General features: G+C 43.4%; 1 protein-coding gene across 4 annotated transcripts in view; it reads right to left on the bottom strand.

The window, feature by feature from the left end:
* Window positions 1–8,092, bottom strand: part of ptprub (protein tyrosine phosphatase receptor type Ub) — a 192,457-nt gene extending 184,365 nt beyond the window's left edge. For all 4 annotated transcript variants that reach the window (XM_072461221.1, XM_072461222.1, XM_072461223.1 and 1 more), the window contains exon 1: window positions 7,920–8,092. In XM_072461221.1, the coding sequence (XP_072317322.1) occupies window positions 7,920–7,989 (70 nt within the window). In that variant the 5' untranslated portion in view covers window positions 7,990–8,092. The remainder of the gene's footprint in view (window positions 1–7,919) is intronic.
* Between the last annotated feature and the right edge of the window lie 5,745 nt (window positions 8,093–13,837).

Genomic DNA, 13,837 nt, shown 5'->3' with positions numbered 1-13,837 from the left:
TAAAACATCACCGAAGCTGTCAGTGAGAATCTACATATTATTACCAGGGAAACATTCAGAATTTTTGTTTTGTTATTAATTTGCAGGTCAGATTCTGAAGATGCTCTCAAGCAGCTTTTCAGTCTGTAAAGGCATTTGCAGCAATAAAAAGCATAAAGGAGTTGATAACTCCTGAACGTAACATGACAGAATTAAGACTGTACAGCTTGGCATTATTTAATTAAACATGCCCTAAATGATTTAGCCTTTTCTGAATGGTTTTAGAATAGTCTTAGTAGTACTGGTAAATGAAAGCTGGAACCATTTCTTGGGGTGCAGTACTTATTTTGCGTACTTCATCTTTGCAGTAACAGGACACCTTGTAGTTTTCTTTATTATTTTTGGTAATATAAAAAAAATTCAGATGTCGAGGTCAAGATAACACATATGACTAATAAATTATACTAAAAAAACTATGTAAATCTTTCATTCTGCTCTTTCTGCTCTTATTACGACTCATGCTCTTTACGATATGGTTCATTTGGAATGAGGTTTAGTGGAATTTTCGGGTTATTGTGTCAGTGACTTATCTTTAATGAGCGTTTTAAAGTATCGCTTATGAGGTAACAGGAAGTTGAATTTGCATAAAAGTTTATACTTCTCAAGATTTATTTCCATCCAGTGTAATGCATAATTTTTCTTGTATTGATGATGTGAGAGAGTGACCGCTGCACAAAGCCTTCTCCAGCTCGTCCCAAACACTCTCTCTGGGGTTCAGACCTGTAGTACATTAGTTTCTGCTTCTCCTTAGATGTTTTCTCTGCTCGATGCCAATGATCTGACATCTTTTCCATGACCACGGGATTTGTCTTCCAACATGGTTGTTTTAGAAATGAGAAGCCACTCACTGCCTCAGTCGGGTTTAAATACTGTGTTGCATCTGAAAGATCATCACCTGCAGCAGTTATCTAGTAGGAGACTCAATTCTACTGTATTTGCTTAGACGAATCTAAGTGGCAACTTTGGACAGGCAGTGAAGAAGCATGTTTCTTTATCAATGATATGGCTTAATAACAAATGAAAAAAGCCCCTGTGGATGCTGGTGTTTCTGTTACAGTGTGGAAAGGGAACGCGGTGCCGGGATCACCACTGTTTGCCAACTCATATGGAAAAACAACAGCAGCACACACGGGTCTCTGATAAAACAAAAACACTATTCGAATAAGGGCTGTTAATACAGGCACTGGCAGGTGGTACTGACAAAAATTAATACCGTATTTTCCGGACAATAAGTGGCACCTTTTTTCATAGTTTTGGCCGGGGTGCGACTTATACTTATATACTTGTACTCCGGAGCAACTTATATGTGATATTGTTTGTTATTTTCACACTTGCAACCGCATTTCATACTCCAGTGCAACTTACATGTTTTTTTCTTCTCTATTATGCATTTTTTGGCTGGTGCGACTTATAGTCTGGAAAATACGGTATACCAATATTCAGACGATATTCAATCCAACAGAAATGGTCTTTAAGCGTATTAGTTGAGGTTTAATCATCAGATAAATATGAAATGTCTGTAAAATGAATCACAAAAGGGCAGAAATATCAACTTATACTTTTATTTGAAAGTTGTTGTATTTTTTTTTATCAGCTCTTTGTATCTTTTTTTTTTAACCATTAACAATATACTCGATATTCAAATTTTGCATATCTTCAAAACATCATTCACAATATTACATACATTTCGATATATTGCCCACCTCTGCCTCAAAGTTGAACCTTCTCTTCAAAGTATTTCCACATAAACCACGCCACGACGCGCAGACGTTTGTGGAAAAAAACGAGCTCTTCCTTCGTTTTTTCCCCCCAAAGTTGATTAAAAAAGTATGATGAGGAAAACAGCTTAAATTAAATAGGAGCATTAGCTGACATTTTATATATATGTGTGCATAATCCCTCTTCTGTCCTACCAACATACACCCAGTATGTTACCTGCCCCACCAGAGAGAATAGAACATTGGACTTGTTTTTTGCCAACACCAAGGAGGCTTATTCCTCTTCCCCCCTCCCTCCCCTGGGCAGCTCGGACCACAACCTTGTACATCTGAGGCCTGTGTATGAACCCATCGTGCGCAGGCAGCCTGTGGTGTCCCGTGAGGTGAGGATGTGGTCTGCTGAGAGCGAGGAGGCTCTGAGGGACTGCTTCAGCACCACTGTCTGGACTGAGCTTTATGACCCACATGGGGAGGACATCAACACCATCACAGAGTGCATCACGGACTACATCAACTTCTGTTTTGAGAACATTGTTCCCTCCCGGACGGTGCGGTGTTTTCCAAACAACAAGCCATGGATTAACCGTGAACTGAAGGCTCTGCTGAAGGAGAAGAAGAGAGCCTTCAGGTCAGGGAACAAGGAGGAGCTGAGGACTGTGCAGAAGGAGCTGAGGAGGAAGATCAGGCAGGCTGAGGCCGGCTACAAGAGGAGGATGGAGGAGCAGCTGCAGCAAAAGAACATTCAGGGAGTGTGGAGGAGCCTGAAAACCATCTCGGGCTTCAAAATCCCCCCTGCCCAGACAGAGGGGGATCTACAGTGGGTGAATGATTTAAATGCTCACTTCTTGAGGTTTGATCGGTCACCCGCCCCTCCCCCTGCACAGCTGCATGCTCCCTCTTCCACAGCTGGACAATGCCCTGCATCTGTTCCTCTTCGCTTATCTGCCCCGGACCATCAGCTCCCCACTTCGCCTGGACTCACCCATCCCCCCAGCACACGGTCCCCCTGCCAACCACTGACTGTCACAGCAGCACAGGTGAGGAGTGAGCTGAAGAGGATTAAAGTGAGGAAGGCAGCAGGACCTGATGGCATCAGCCCCAGGCTCCTTAAGTCCTGCGCAGATGAACTGTGTGGAGTTATGGAGCATGTCTTCAACATGAGCCTGAAGCTGAGGGTGGTACCACAGGTCTGGAAGACCTCCTGTCTGGTACCTGTGCCTAAGACACCGCGCCCCAAAGACCTCAACAGCTTCAGGCCAGTGGCTCTCACGTCCCACCTGATGAAGACACTGGAGCGGCTAGTCCTGGACCACCTCCGCTCCACCGTGAGCTCAGCCATGGACCCGCTGCAGTTTGCATATCGGTCTGGCATCGGAGTGGAGGACGCCGTCATCTCCCTGCTGCACCGCTCTCTCTCTCACCTGGAAAAGCCTGGCAGCTCTGTGAGGATCCTGTTCTTCGATCTCTCCAGTGCCTTCAACACCATCCAGCCGCTGCTCCTGAGGGACAAGCTGGAGACGGCTGGTGTGGAGTATGACCTGGCAGAGTGGATCCTGGACTACCTCACAGACCGACCCCAGTTTGTGAGTTTGTGAGAGCCCGGAACTGTGTGTCTGACACTCGGACCTGCAGTGTGGGGGCACCCCAGGGCACTGTCCTCGCGCCCTTTCTCTTCACCCTTTACACTGCAGACTTCAGACATGACACGGACAGCTGTGTCCTGCAGAAGTTCTCTAACGACTCTGCCATCATCGGACTCATCACGGACGACGATGACGCGGAATACAGAGGACTGGCGCAGGACTTTGTGGACTGGTGTCAGCGGAACCACCTCCTCATCAACGCGGGGAAGACCAAGGAGATGGTGGTGGATTTCCGCAGACGCCACCCCACTGCCCCCTCACCAGTGAACATCCAGGGACGGGACATTGAGAGAGTGGACTCATACAAGTACCTGGGTGTTCATCTGAACCACAAACTGGACTGGACTCATAACACAGACGCACTGTACAGGAAGAGCCAGAGTCGGCTCTACCTCCTGAGGAGACTCAGGTCTTTTGGAGTGACAGGGCCACTCCTGAAGACCTTCTACGACTCTGTGGTGGCATCGGCCCTCCTGTATGGTGTGGCCTGCTGGAGCAGCAGCATCACAGAGAGGGAGAGGAAGAGGCTGGACAGAGTCATCAAGAAGTCCAGCTCCGTCCTGGGCTGTGCTCTGAACTCGGTGCAGGAGGTGGGGGACAGGAGGGTCCTGGCTAGATTCACATCTATGCTGGACCATGAGTGTCACCCCCTGCAGGACACTCTCTCTGCTCTGGAGAGCAGCTTCAGTGAGAGACTGATCCACCCTCGATGTGCGAAGGAAAGGTTCCGTAGGTCTTTCCTTCCTGCTGCTGTCAGACTTTATAACAAAAACTGTTAGTACTGAACACTCGCAATACTGACCTAACCTAATACTGATGTGCAACTCTGTCATATGTGCAATTGCTGTTGGAATTCATGTGCAATTCATGTGAAATTCATGTGCAATCTATGTGCTGTCGTGACACATATTCATGTGCAATTACTGTCGTGATCACATGCAATGGTATTTATGTATTTATTTGTCTATGGGAGTTTTTTATTTATTTATAGGAGATCTTCTACTGAAAGTGTTTTTCAGACTTCCTATAAGTGATCTGTTCTTCTGTATCTATCTCTGTATCTACCTGCGTTGCACCAATGAAATTTCCCCATGTGGGACAATAAAGGAATATCTTATCTTATAATGATTTGATTAAGGGTCTCCAGGGCCAAGAAACATGTGGTAAAACGGTGTGTAGTAATAATAGACCTTCAGTAATGGATGTCTAGCAGCTACAAATAGGAGCCATGATATGAATAATGTAACAATAATAAACCGGTGCAATAGGAGAAGATTGAACTGAACAGCCACGGTGTAACGAGAAATCAACTATAGTGGCTTCTTTGGCCCGCTTTATCTCTGCGCTTGTACTACTCAAATCGGACACAACTTAAAACATTTAACCTTTGATGTCCTTATCTTTGTCTGGTCCTAAAAAATCCCCAAAGCTATTGCCAATGTTTACATAGCGATCGGCGCCGGGGCATTACTCATTCCACTCGATGCTCCAACCGTCATTTCACACAGTCCTTTTCATCTCGGTCCAGGCCATCTCATATTCACTGGAATATGCAAAAAAACATATTCTGACTTAACTTCAGATCGAACCGGCCAATGAGTCACGATAATTACACCGCTCACTTGACAACACTCGCGGCTAATAGAGGAAACAGACGGTAAACGAGGGTCTACTCTGTTCCCCCGACGGCTAAGTGAAAGTGTCAGGCCAGGTTTGATATCAGGAAAGCGGAGAAGAATGGCTTCCAACTGGTGTGAATGAAATCAGGCTCACGCTGCACGGGCAATTGAGCTTGATGGTGTAATTGGCAGACAATATCTCGTTACAGTAGCAACAAGAGGTGCGATCGAGCCGTGGACGACGTTGAAGATAAATGAACATCGCAATTATTTTCATATCTCAAAAACGATAGTCAGACAATGTCATGTCAATCGGACTGAACGGTGTTAAAACGTGTCTTCAAACGCATTAGTTGTGCTTCAATTATCAAACAAATGTGAAATGTCTGTAAAGATGTATCACAGAAGTGCACCGTATACACTTATTTGAACGTTTACCACACAACTTTGATATATTTTTCAACTCTTTACAATAACTTGTTACAGCCCTAGTTTAATCGATTTATCGCAGCTCATCGATTATTGGACAATTCATCGACTAATTCAGTAATCGAATAATCATTCACTGGTCTTTACATAGGTTCTAAAACATGGCATGTGAAAATGACCTTCATGACTCAAATTGAGCCGCAATTGCATGAAAATGAGGCAGAAAATGTGTAAATGTGTAAATATATTTGATGAAAAGGATTGCTCCGTAAATGTGATCCTCAAACCGCTTCACTTCAGCTTCATCTGGGGCAAATTTACAACAACAAAAACATTTCATCGCGTGAATTTGACGTTCTTCTAATTGATCAATCGAAAGGATAATTGCTAGACACTAATCGATTGTAAGTTACGATATTATCTAAAGCTCCATATGCTGACAACCTCTAGATGTATCACAATAGAACTATGATCCTCCAGACGGGCATTTATTAAATGTGGTTAAAAAACATGTATGCAAATGTAAACTGTTTAAACCACTGATAAATCACTTTTAATACTCAATTTGAATATTACTATTGTATTCATTAATCCTCTTTAGTCTCGTGGAAATGTTCTGTAAGTAGACTACTTCATGTCCATTAAAATATCCAGAATCATTTCATTTTTCCCTACAGTCAGTCTCCTTCTTCATAAATGAAACTAAACTCAGAAGCCGGAACATTACGAAAAAACCAAACAGAGCCAAACTTCAACACAGTTATCGCACATTGCACCTCGTTTTAAAACATCGCGCAACCCTTTGCAATTCCGCAGCTTCAAATCCGACAAGACATGACCATGATTTCAGAAGAGTTATGGAAATATGGATCGGGTGGAAAAGGCCTGTCCGAGCGTAACCGCCACTGAGCGTCCAAGGTCACGGCGTGGTTTGGATGCCGAGCGTTAATCAAACCCGGCGCTGGGAAAAGACGGAGGGAGTCAAGGCTGCATTTCAACCTGCTCCCTTCACGACGTGGGGGAAAGGGCCGGGAGCAGCCACGCGCAGACACACGTACAACTATTACGGAGTTAATGTGGAGGCGCACGTGCGGACGGAGACGGCTGCAGCACTCCGGTTAACAAACTACAAACCTGACAGGATCCAAATGTGTGTTGACAGCCTCTCGCGCGCGGCACGGGCAAAGCCCCGCCGTTCCATTGCACACTTTTAATTACCGTACGTGTGATTTAATCTTTCAAACGTCGCGGCTCATTCCTCTTAATGATCCGCTCCGATCAACCTCCTGACAATACACATCCTGCTTGCTTAGTTGTGTCCTATGGTGATTTCTTCTGCGAGGCGGCGGGCTGCGAGCGAGAATACAAATGCGGGGACGATTGTGAAAAAGCAGAATTCCATGTAATTACTTGCCTTTCAAAAACAAATGAGTAACACTGTGTTGCTTGTAAGACGAGCAGCCACAGTCACACAATGTTATTATCGTCACTGTCCCAATTTTCAGTGTTTTTGGTGAAAAGAAAGCCCAAGAAAAAAGTATGGGTTTGTGTCTAGGTAAACAAAGACTCAGGCCAAACTCATTACGGCTTCAGAATAGAAATAGTCCAAAGAAACATTATTACACGGTATTAATGATGAATGCATTGTGACTAATACAATATTGCTTTTTGGACTCTTTCCTATTATGAGACGGATTTCTTTTAATGAGCGGTTGTGTTTGATCACGACCATAAAAAAAGAAGAACCACAAAGCTTTTGAGATGATGGAATCGTGCGTCCAAACCCATCAACCGTAGCTCAATAATTGTCGATTCAAAGGTGGGATGTGAATAAGAATTAAGCTGGGACAAACAGCCAGGCAACATCTGAGCTTGAGATATTTAAAAACAGCAGAGCCAATCCAGGAGCTTGTTTGGGATCAGGATTTTTAAATCGCAAAAGCACAAACCAATCAGATAACTTTGAGGACATCAGCCTAAACTGCAGATCCTGAGCCACTCCAGGCAACCCTCTGTATATGCTTTCATAAATCCTGGACATTATACCGTGGGAGTGTTGCTTATTCTGCTGGAGGGAAAACTGTCACCGGGAAGAAACAAAAAGCCAAGTCTGGATTACAAAGGTGCAGCAGCAGCAGCAGCAGCAGCGGCTCTTACAGCAGAAAGCACAGTGCGTAATGTAATGTTTAGGGAAATAAAACACATTTTTGCATGAGATAACGCGACACCAAGTAATTTCCACGCATTCAAAACGCCACTGTGCTGGTAAAAGTTTGCACACCAAGTAGTTTTATTCCACATTGCCGCGCTCGCATCCCAAAAGCCACAGTGAGACGAGTGCGTGCTGCTCCGGAGGCGCAGCGGCCGAAGTTGGCGCCGCGCGCCGCGCACACATGCCCGGAGTTTGCACGCGATTGTAACTTTGATCCAGAGCCACAAAGTTGTGACCGAGCCTTCGGGGCGAGTCTTACCTGTTGGTCCTTCGATGCCGTCGGCGTAGATCTGGGCGGCTAAAATGAGCAGAAAGGCGCAGGTTTTCATGCTGAGGCTGGTTTAGTCCACTTGGAACATGTCGCACGAGTCACTGGCAAAGGTGAGTTTGGTGTTTTAGTGGAGAGTCTGTCCCATCCGCGCGCTCCTCTTCAGTGAGACACTTTCTGCGGCGGAGTCGGAGCGGAGACAGGGCACGGCGACTTCTACAAACTGACGTCAGGGTAAACACTCGGCGCGGGGAGAGCGGCGGCGGCGGCGGCGGGTGTCTTTCTCCAAACCGACGCACTTTCCCGACGCACGCTCGCGCTGCGCAATGGAAGGGCGCCACCAAGCGGCGGGATGAGGTGCAGACAACAAACAACCTTTTTCTATGAAAAGAACGGCTTTTGCTTTTGCAGACGGAGAAAATAATAATAAACTAATACACAATTTACACAATTTACACTTGCCTAACATCAGATTCAGTAAACATTTACTGTCTATGTGAATATATAATATTGTCCAATGATGATTACAATGCCCTAGACAAACCTATTGCATTTATTTAATTTTATTCATTATGTTTATCTTTATTTGCTCCCCTTTTAAAGTTTTTCAAGACGTTTACTCTTATTTGATAAGGGGTTTTTTTTTTCGTTTTTTTTAAAGATAGAGATCTCTTTTTCAAGGGTGATATGGGCCAAAGTGAAACTGCAGCACACGTTATAAAAAAAAACATTGTGAGAGATTAAAACATAATTACATTTAAATCATACATTTATAGTGAATAATGTATAGAATGAACTAAACCATCTTACAAACCAAATGAGATTAGGCTTTTTACAAAGGTCTCAAACTTCCTCACATCACATCCATAGAAACACATTCATACATTATAGTAATTAATGGAATAAAAAAAGTGATATTATTTAGAATGTATTTATTTGTTTGTTTGTTTGTTTGTTTGTTTGTTTATGTCTGCATATGTATTTAATATAACACAGCATCCTGGTACATTGCTTTACAGAAACAACAGGGCGTTACTAAATATGAGGATTTTTTATAGTAATCCCAAATTGCAAAACAAACACTATAATAAACTGTGTAAAACTATGCAAGTTGTCTAGTCATCAACTCATTTGCTCACTGGGATTAAGCAGTTCACTAATGCTGAGGTGGCAGGCAGATACTTCTCTGCATGAGGCAATCCTTGTCTAATCTACAGCTGGACTAACACAATTAGTTGTTGCTTCAAAGGCCCCAATTGCATGAAGATGCCATTATGCTGCACAGTACAGTATGTTTCCTTGTCATATATACATTAATGTTGCAGCTGTGGATTGAATTAAACAAGGGCAATGGAGACACATATTGGAGTCCTGCTTGGACATGCAGGACTCCCTAACATTGTTAGCCCTGGATGACAGATGGATCACAATGAATACCTCTGTAAATGACTCATTCAACCAAAGGAGCACGGCATATGTCAAGGCAACACCTGTAATTACACCTGCTTGATGCATGTCAGCCATTTGCACCCTGGTATTTCACGGTCAGAATGGCAATTTGCGGTGCATCCCTGTTTGAACCCACTTAACCTGCATCAGAGGATCGTTTAAACTAACGCCTTTGCTGCATATTTTTCTCTTGAACACATTTGATCATCCCAAGAGCAGATATCTTATATGTGATTATAGATTTTATCAAGCCGTTCCACTCTTGAGCCCTGAAAAACAACTGCATCAACAATGTTAGGTCTGAAGAGGTAATGACACAGCAACACAAAGAGAACAGGGAAATCGCAGTTCAGGTGAAAGGAAATGCTTTTTTTCATAAATGATCTCTGAGCAAAAGTGATTCTATAATGTTTATAATTTGCGCAGAACAGCATACTTTAAAATCATTCTTGTGAATGGAAAAATAACCCCAGTTACAAAGTGTACCTGGGTAAAAATACATATGTTGGGCGACTGATTGATATAACCAACACATCAGGTTCAATCAATGAAGTTTCTACTTGAATATTAATATATAATAATAATAATAAATATAGCCGCAAGCGGCAATGATCGGCCCTCGCCACGCCGCCGCCACACCGCCGCCACGCCGCAAGAGGAGGGGGCGCTAACGCGCCCCAATTGTCCTTTTATTACGCCTACTGCTGAATCTGAATCTTCTCCCCTTTGTTTTACCATCAAAAAGTTATTTTATTTTGAATTCTTGGCAAAATGTGCGGCTTTGCCGCACAGACACCGTGACTCTTTGAATGAAAATGTGGATAACTTTTGATGGTCCACACCTGAAGATGAGTCTCACCAAATTTCAGGTTAATAGGGCTGACGCCCTGGGAGGAGTTTGTGAAAGTCTAAAGTGTAAACATGTTCTGGCGATTTCCCCATTGGAATAACATGGAAGGTTTCGGTGATCGTTATGGCAACGCCATAACAATTATGACATGGGTCTCATTGACTTTTTTGATGGGGATGCTAAAATTGAGTTGTGTGTCAAATTTCATATAATTTCGCAAAACTAAACATTTAACCTCCATATAAAATCTGTAGGGGGCGCTGTGGCGCCAAATGAATTTATTTCACTTCAAGTAGGTTTAGGGCAAAGAGTTTAACAACTGATTCTAATTTGACGCAATTCGGACTTAATCTGCGCAAACGGCAGAAATTTTAAATATGGGAGATTTCTGAAATTCTAGCTACAGTTTGCGGCTTCGCCGCACAGAGACCGTGAGAGGTATCAATGGATAACTTTTGATGTCCCACTCCTCAGTAGCATTTTCACCAAATTTCAGCTTTTTAGGGCCAACGCCCTGGGAGGAGTTCGTAAAAGTACGACGTTTGGAAAAACTCCGAAGTCATGTTTAGCCATTTTTGAAGCAATATGGCCGACATTTGGTTGGGCGGACGGCGTTGCCGTAATAATATTTTTTACTTCTCTTGTCACCATCTACCTCTGCGCCAAATTTCATGATTCTACGATCAGATTTTTTTTGGGTCATTTCCCATCTCTCAATGCATTTTTGGTACATTTGGGGGCGCTGACGCGCCAATTTTTTTTATTTTAGAAAAGGGAAATAGCCAGAATGTAGAGAGGCACGATTTTTAGAGGTGTGAACATTTTTGTGACTTTTCGTCAATGTTCACTGGGTGAAAAATAGGGGGGTTGGTCCCGAGAAGAAGAAGAAGAAGAAGAAGAAGAAGAAGAAGAAGAAGAAGAAGAAGAAGAAGAAGAAGAAGAAGAAGAAGAAGAAGAAGAAGAATATTCCGATGCGAAAACAATGTTTCCCATTTTTCAAATATTATAAACTATACATTTTCGGAAAGCGCTCGCGCTTTCCTACCTCATGGTGTGGGTCCCTGGTCACTGACGGGTACTTTCGTTAATTTTGAGTGGGCTCCGCCCACTTTGTGTTTTTGGCCCTCTATACAGTAATAATGTTAAATTTTTGCATTACATGCTTATATGCACGGAACATGCAAGAGATGGGGAACGTATTCGTGAGCTACTTAGCGCAAATGAGTGCTTTATATGGGGATGACGACTGCTTCGCGGTCGTCATCTCAATGTAAAGTGCTCGTTTAGTGCGCACTTTTGCACGGGCTTCGCCCGTTTACAACGGTAATGTTCCATTTTCCTACTACTAATTAGTATGCACGGGGCGTGCATGAGTGAAGGAGTGCGTTAGTGAGTGTTTGGAAGTGGGCGAGCGCTTCGCGCTCGATTTCGTGCGCACTACGTGCGCACTTTCGCAGCCGTGCTTCGCACGGCCTTACGAGATTAATAGGCCTCTCGCCAGCTTGTGGCGCTCGGGCCTAATAATAATAATAATGATAAATATAGCCGCAAGCGGCAATGATCGGCCCTCGCCACGCCGCCGCCACACCGCCGCCACGCCGCAAGAGGAGGGGGCGCTAACGCGCCCCAATTGTCCTTTTATCACGCCTACTGCTGAATCTGTGACGCTGTCACATGTTCTCCCCTTTGTTTTACATCAAAAAGCAATTTTATTTTGAATTCTTGGCAAAATGTGCGGCTTTGCCGCACAGACACCGTGACTCTTTGAATGAAAATGTGGATAACTTTTGATGGTCCTGAAGATGAGTCTCACCACATTTCAGGTTAATAGGGCTGACGCCCTGGGAGGAGTTTGTGAAAGTCTAAAGTGTAAACATGTTCTGGCCCCATTGGAATAACATGGGAGGTTTCGGTCATCGTTACGGCAACGCCATAACAATTATGACATGGGTCTCATTGACTTTTTTGATGGGGATGCTAAAATTGAGTTGTGTGTCAAATTTCATATAATTTCGCAAAACTAAACATTTAACCTCCATATAAAATCTGTAGGGGGCGCTGTGGCGCCAAATGAATTTATTTCACTTCAAGTAGGTTTAGGGCAAAGAGTTTAACAACTGATTCTAATTTGACGCAATTCGGACTTAATCTGCGCAAACGGCAGAAATTTTAAATATGGGAGATTTCTGAAATTTTAGTTACAGTTTGCGGCTTCGCCGCACAGAGACCGTGAGAGGTATCAATGTAATTTGGATAACTTTTGATGTCCCACTCCTCAGTAGCATTTTCACCAAATTTCAGCTTTTTAGGGCCAACGCCCTGGGAGGAGTTCGTAAAAGTACGACGTTTGGAAAGACTCCGAAGTCATGTTTAGCCATTTTTGAAGCAATATGGCCGACATTTGGTTCGGGGGACGGCGTTGCCGTAATAATATTTTTTACTTCTCTTGTCACCATCTACCTCTGCGCCAAATTTCATGATTCTACGATCAGATTTTTTTTGGGTCATTTCCCATCTCTCAATGCATTTTTGGTACATTTGGTGGCGCTGACGCGCCAATTTTTTTTATTTTAGAAAAGGGAAATAGCCAGAATGTAGAGAGGCACGATTTTTAGAGGTGTGCAAATTTTTGTGATTTTTCGTCAATGTTCACTGGGTGAAAAATAGGGGGGTTGGTCCCGAGAAGAAGAAGAAAGAAAGAAAGAAAGAAAGAAAGAATAATATTCCGATGCGAAAACAATGTTTCCCATTTTTCAAATATCATAAACTATACATTTTCGGAAAGCGCTCGCGCTTTCCTACCTCATGGTGTGGGTCCCTGGTCACTGACGGGTACTTTCGATAATTTTGAGTGGGCTCCGCCCACTTTGTGTTTTTGGCCCTCTATACAGTAATAATGTTCAATTTTTGCATTACATGCTTATATGCACGGAACATGCAAGAGATGGGGAACGTATTCGTGAGCTACTTAGCGCAAATGAGTGCTTTATATGGGGATGACGACCGCGAAGCGGTCGTCATCCCAATGTAAAGTGCTCGTTTAGTGCGAACTTTTGCACGGGCTTCGCCCGTTTACAACGGTAATGTTCCATTTTCCTACAACTAATTAGTATGCACGGGGCGTGCATGAGTGGAGGAGTGCGTTAGTGAGTGTTTGGAAGTGGGCGAGCGCTTCGCGCTCGATTTCGTGCGCACTACGTGCGCACTTTCGCAGCCGTGCTTCGCACGGCCTTACGAGATTAATAGGCCTCTCGCCAGCTTGTGGCGCTCGGGCCTAATAATAATATATAGAACTATAAATATTTCCACAGTAGTTTAATTGCATAGAAAAAAATGTGCATGGTACAAGTAAACAAACAAATCTATTACAAATACAACAATACAACATAATATACTGTCAAAACAATTTATATTTACATTTCCAAGGGAGATTTCTATTTACAGTGATACAGCGACCCAAATGACCAAAGGTTTATAAAATAAATTATTTCTGAATCTATTGTCTCTCGGATAGCTTATATTCGAGCTATGTTCAGATGTAGTACGAAGCCTATTTTCACTGAATTTTCATAAGAAATATCCCACAGATATTGTGCACATTTAATTAAAT

Source organism: Eucyclogobius newberryi, unplaced genomic scaffold (genome assembly GCF_026437365.1).
Source record: "Eucyclogobius newberryi isolate DKJ021-1_F unplaced genomic scaffold, fEucNew1.0.hap1 SCAF_3, whole genome shotgun sequence".
NCBI classification, from domain to species: Eukaryota; Metazoa; Chordata; class Actinopteri; order Gobiiformes; family Gobiidae; genus Eucyclogobius; species Eucyclogobius newberryi.
This window is presented reverse-complemented; position numbering and strand designations above follow the sequence as displayed.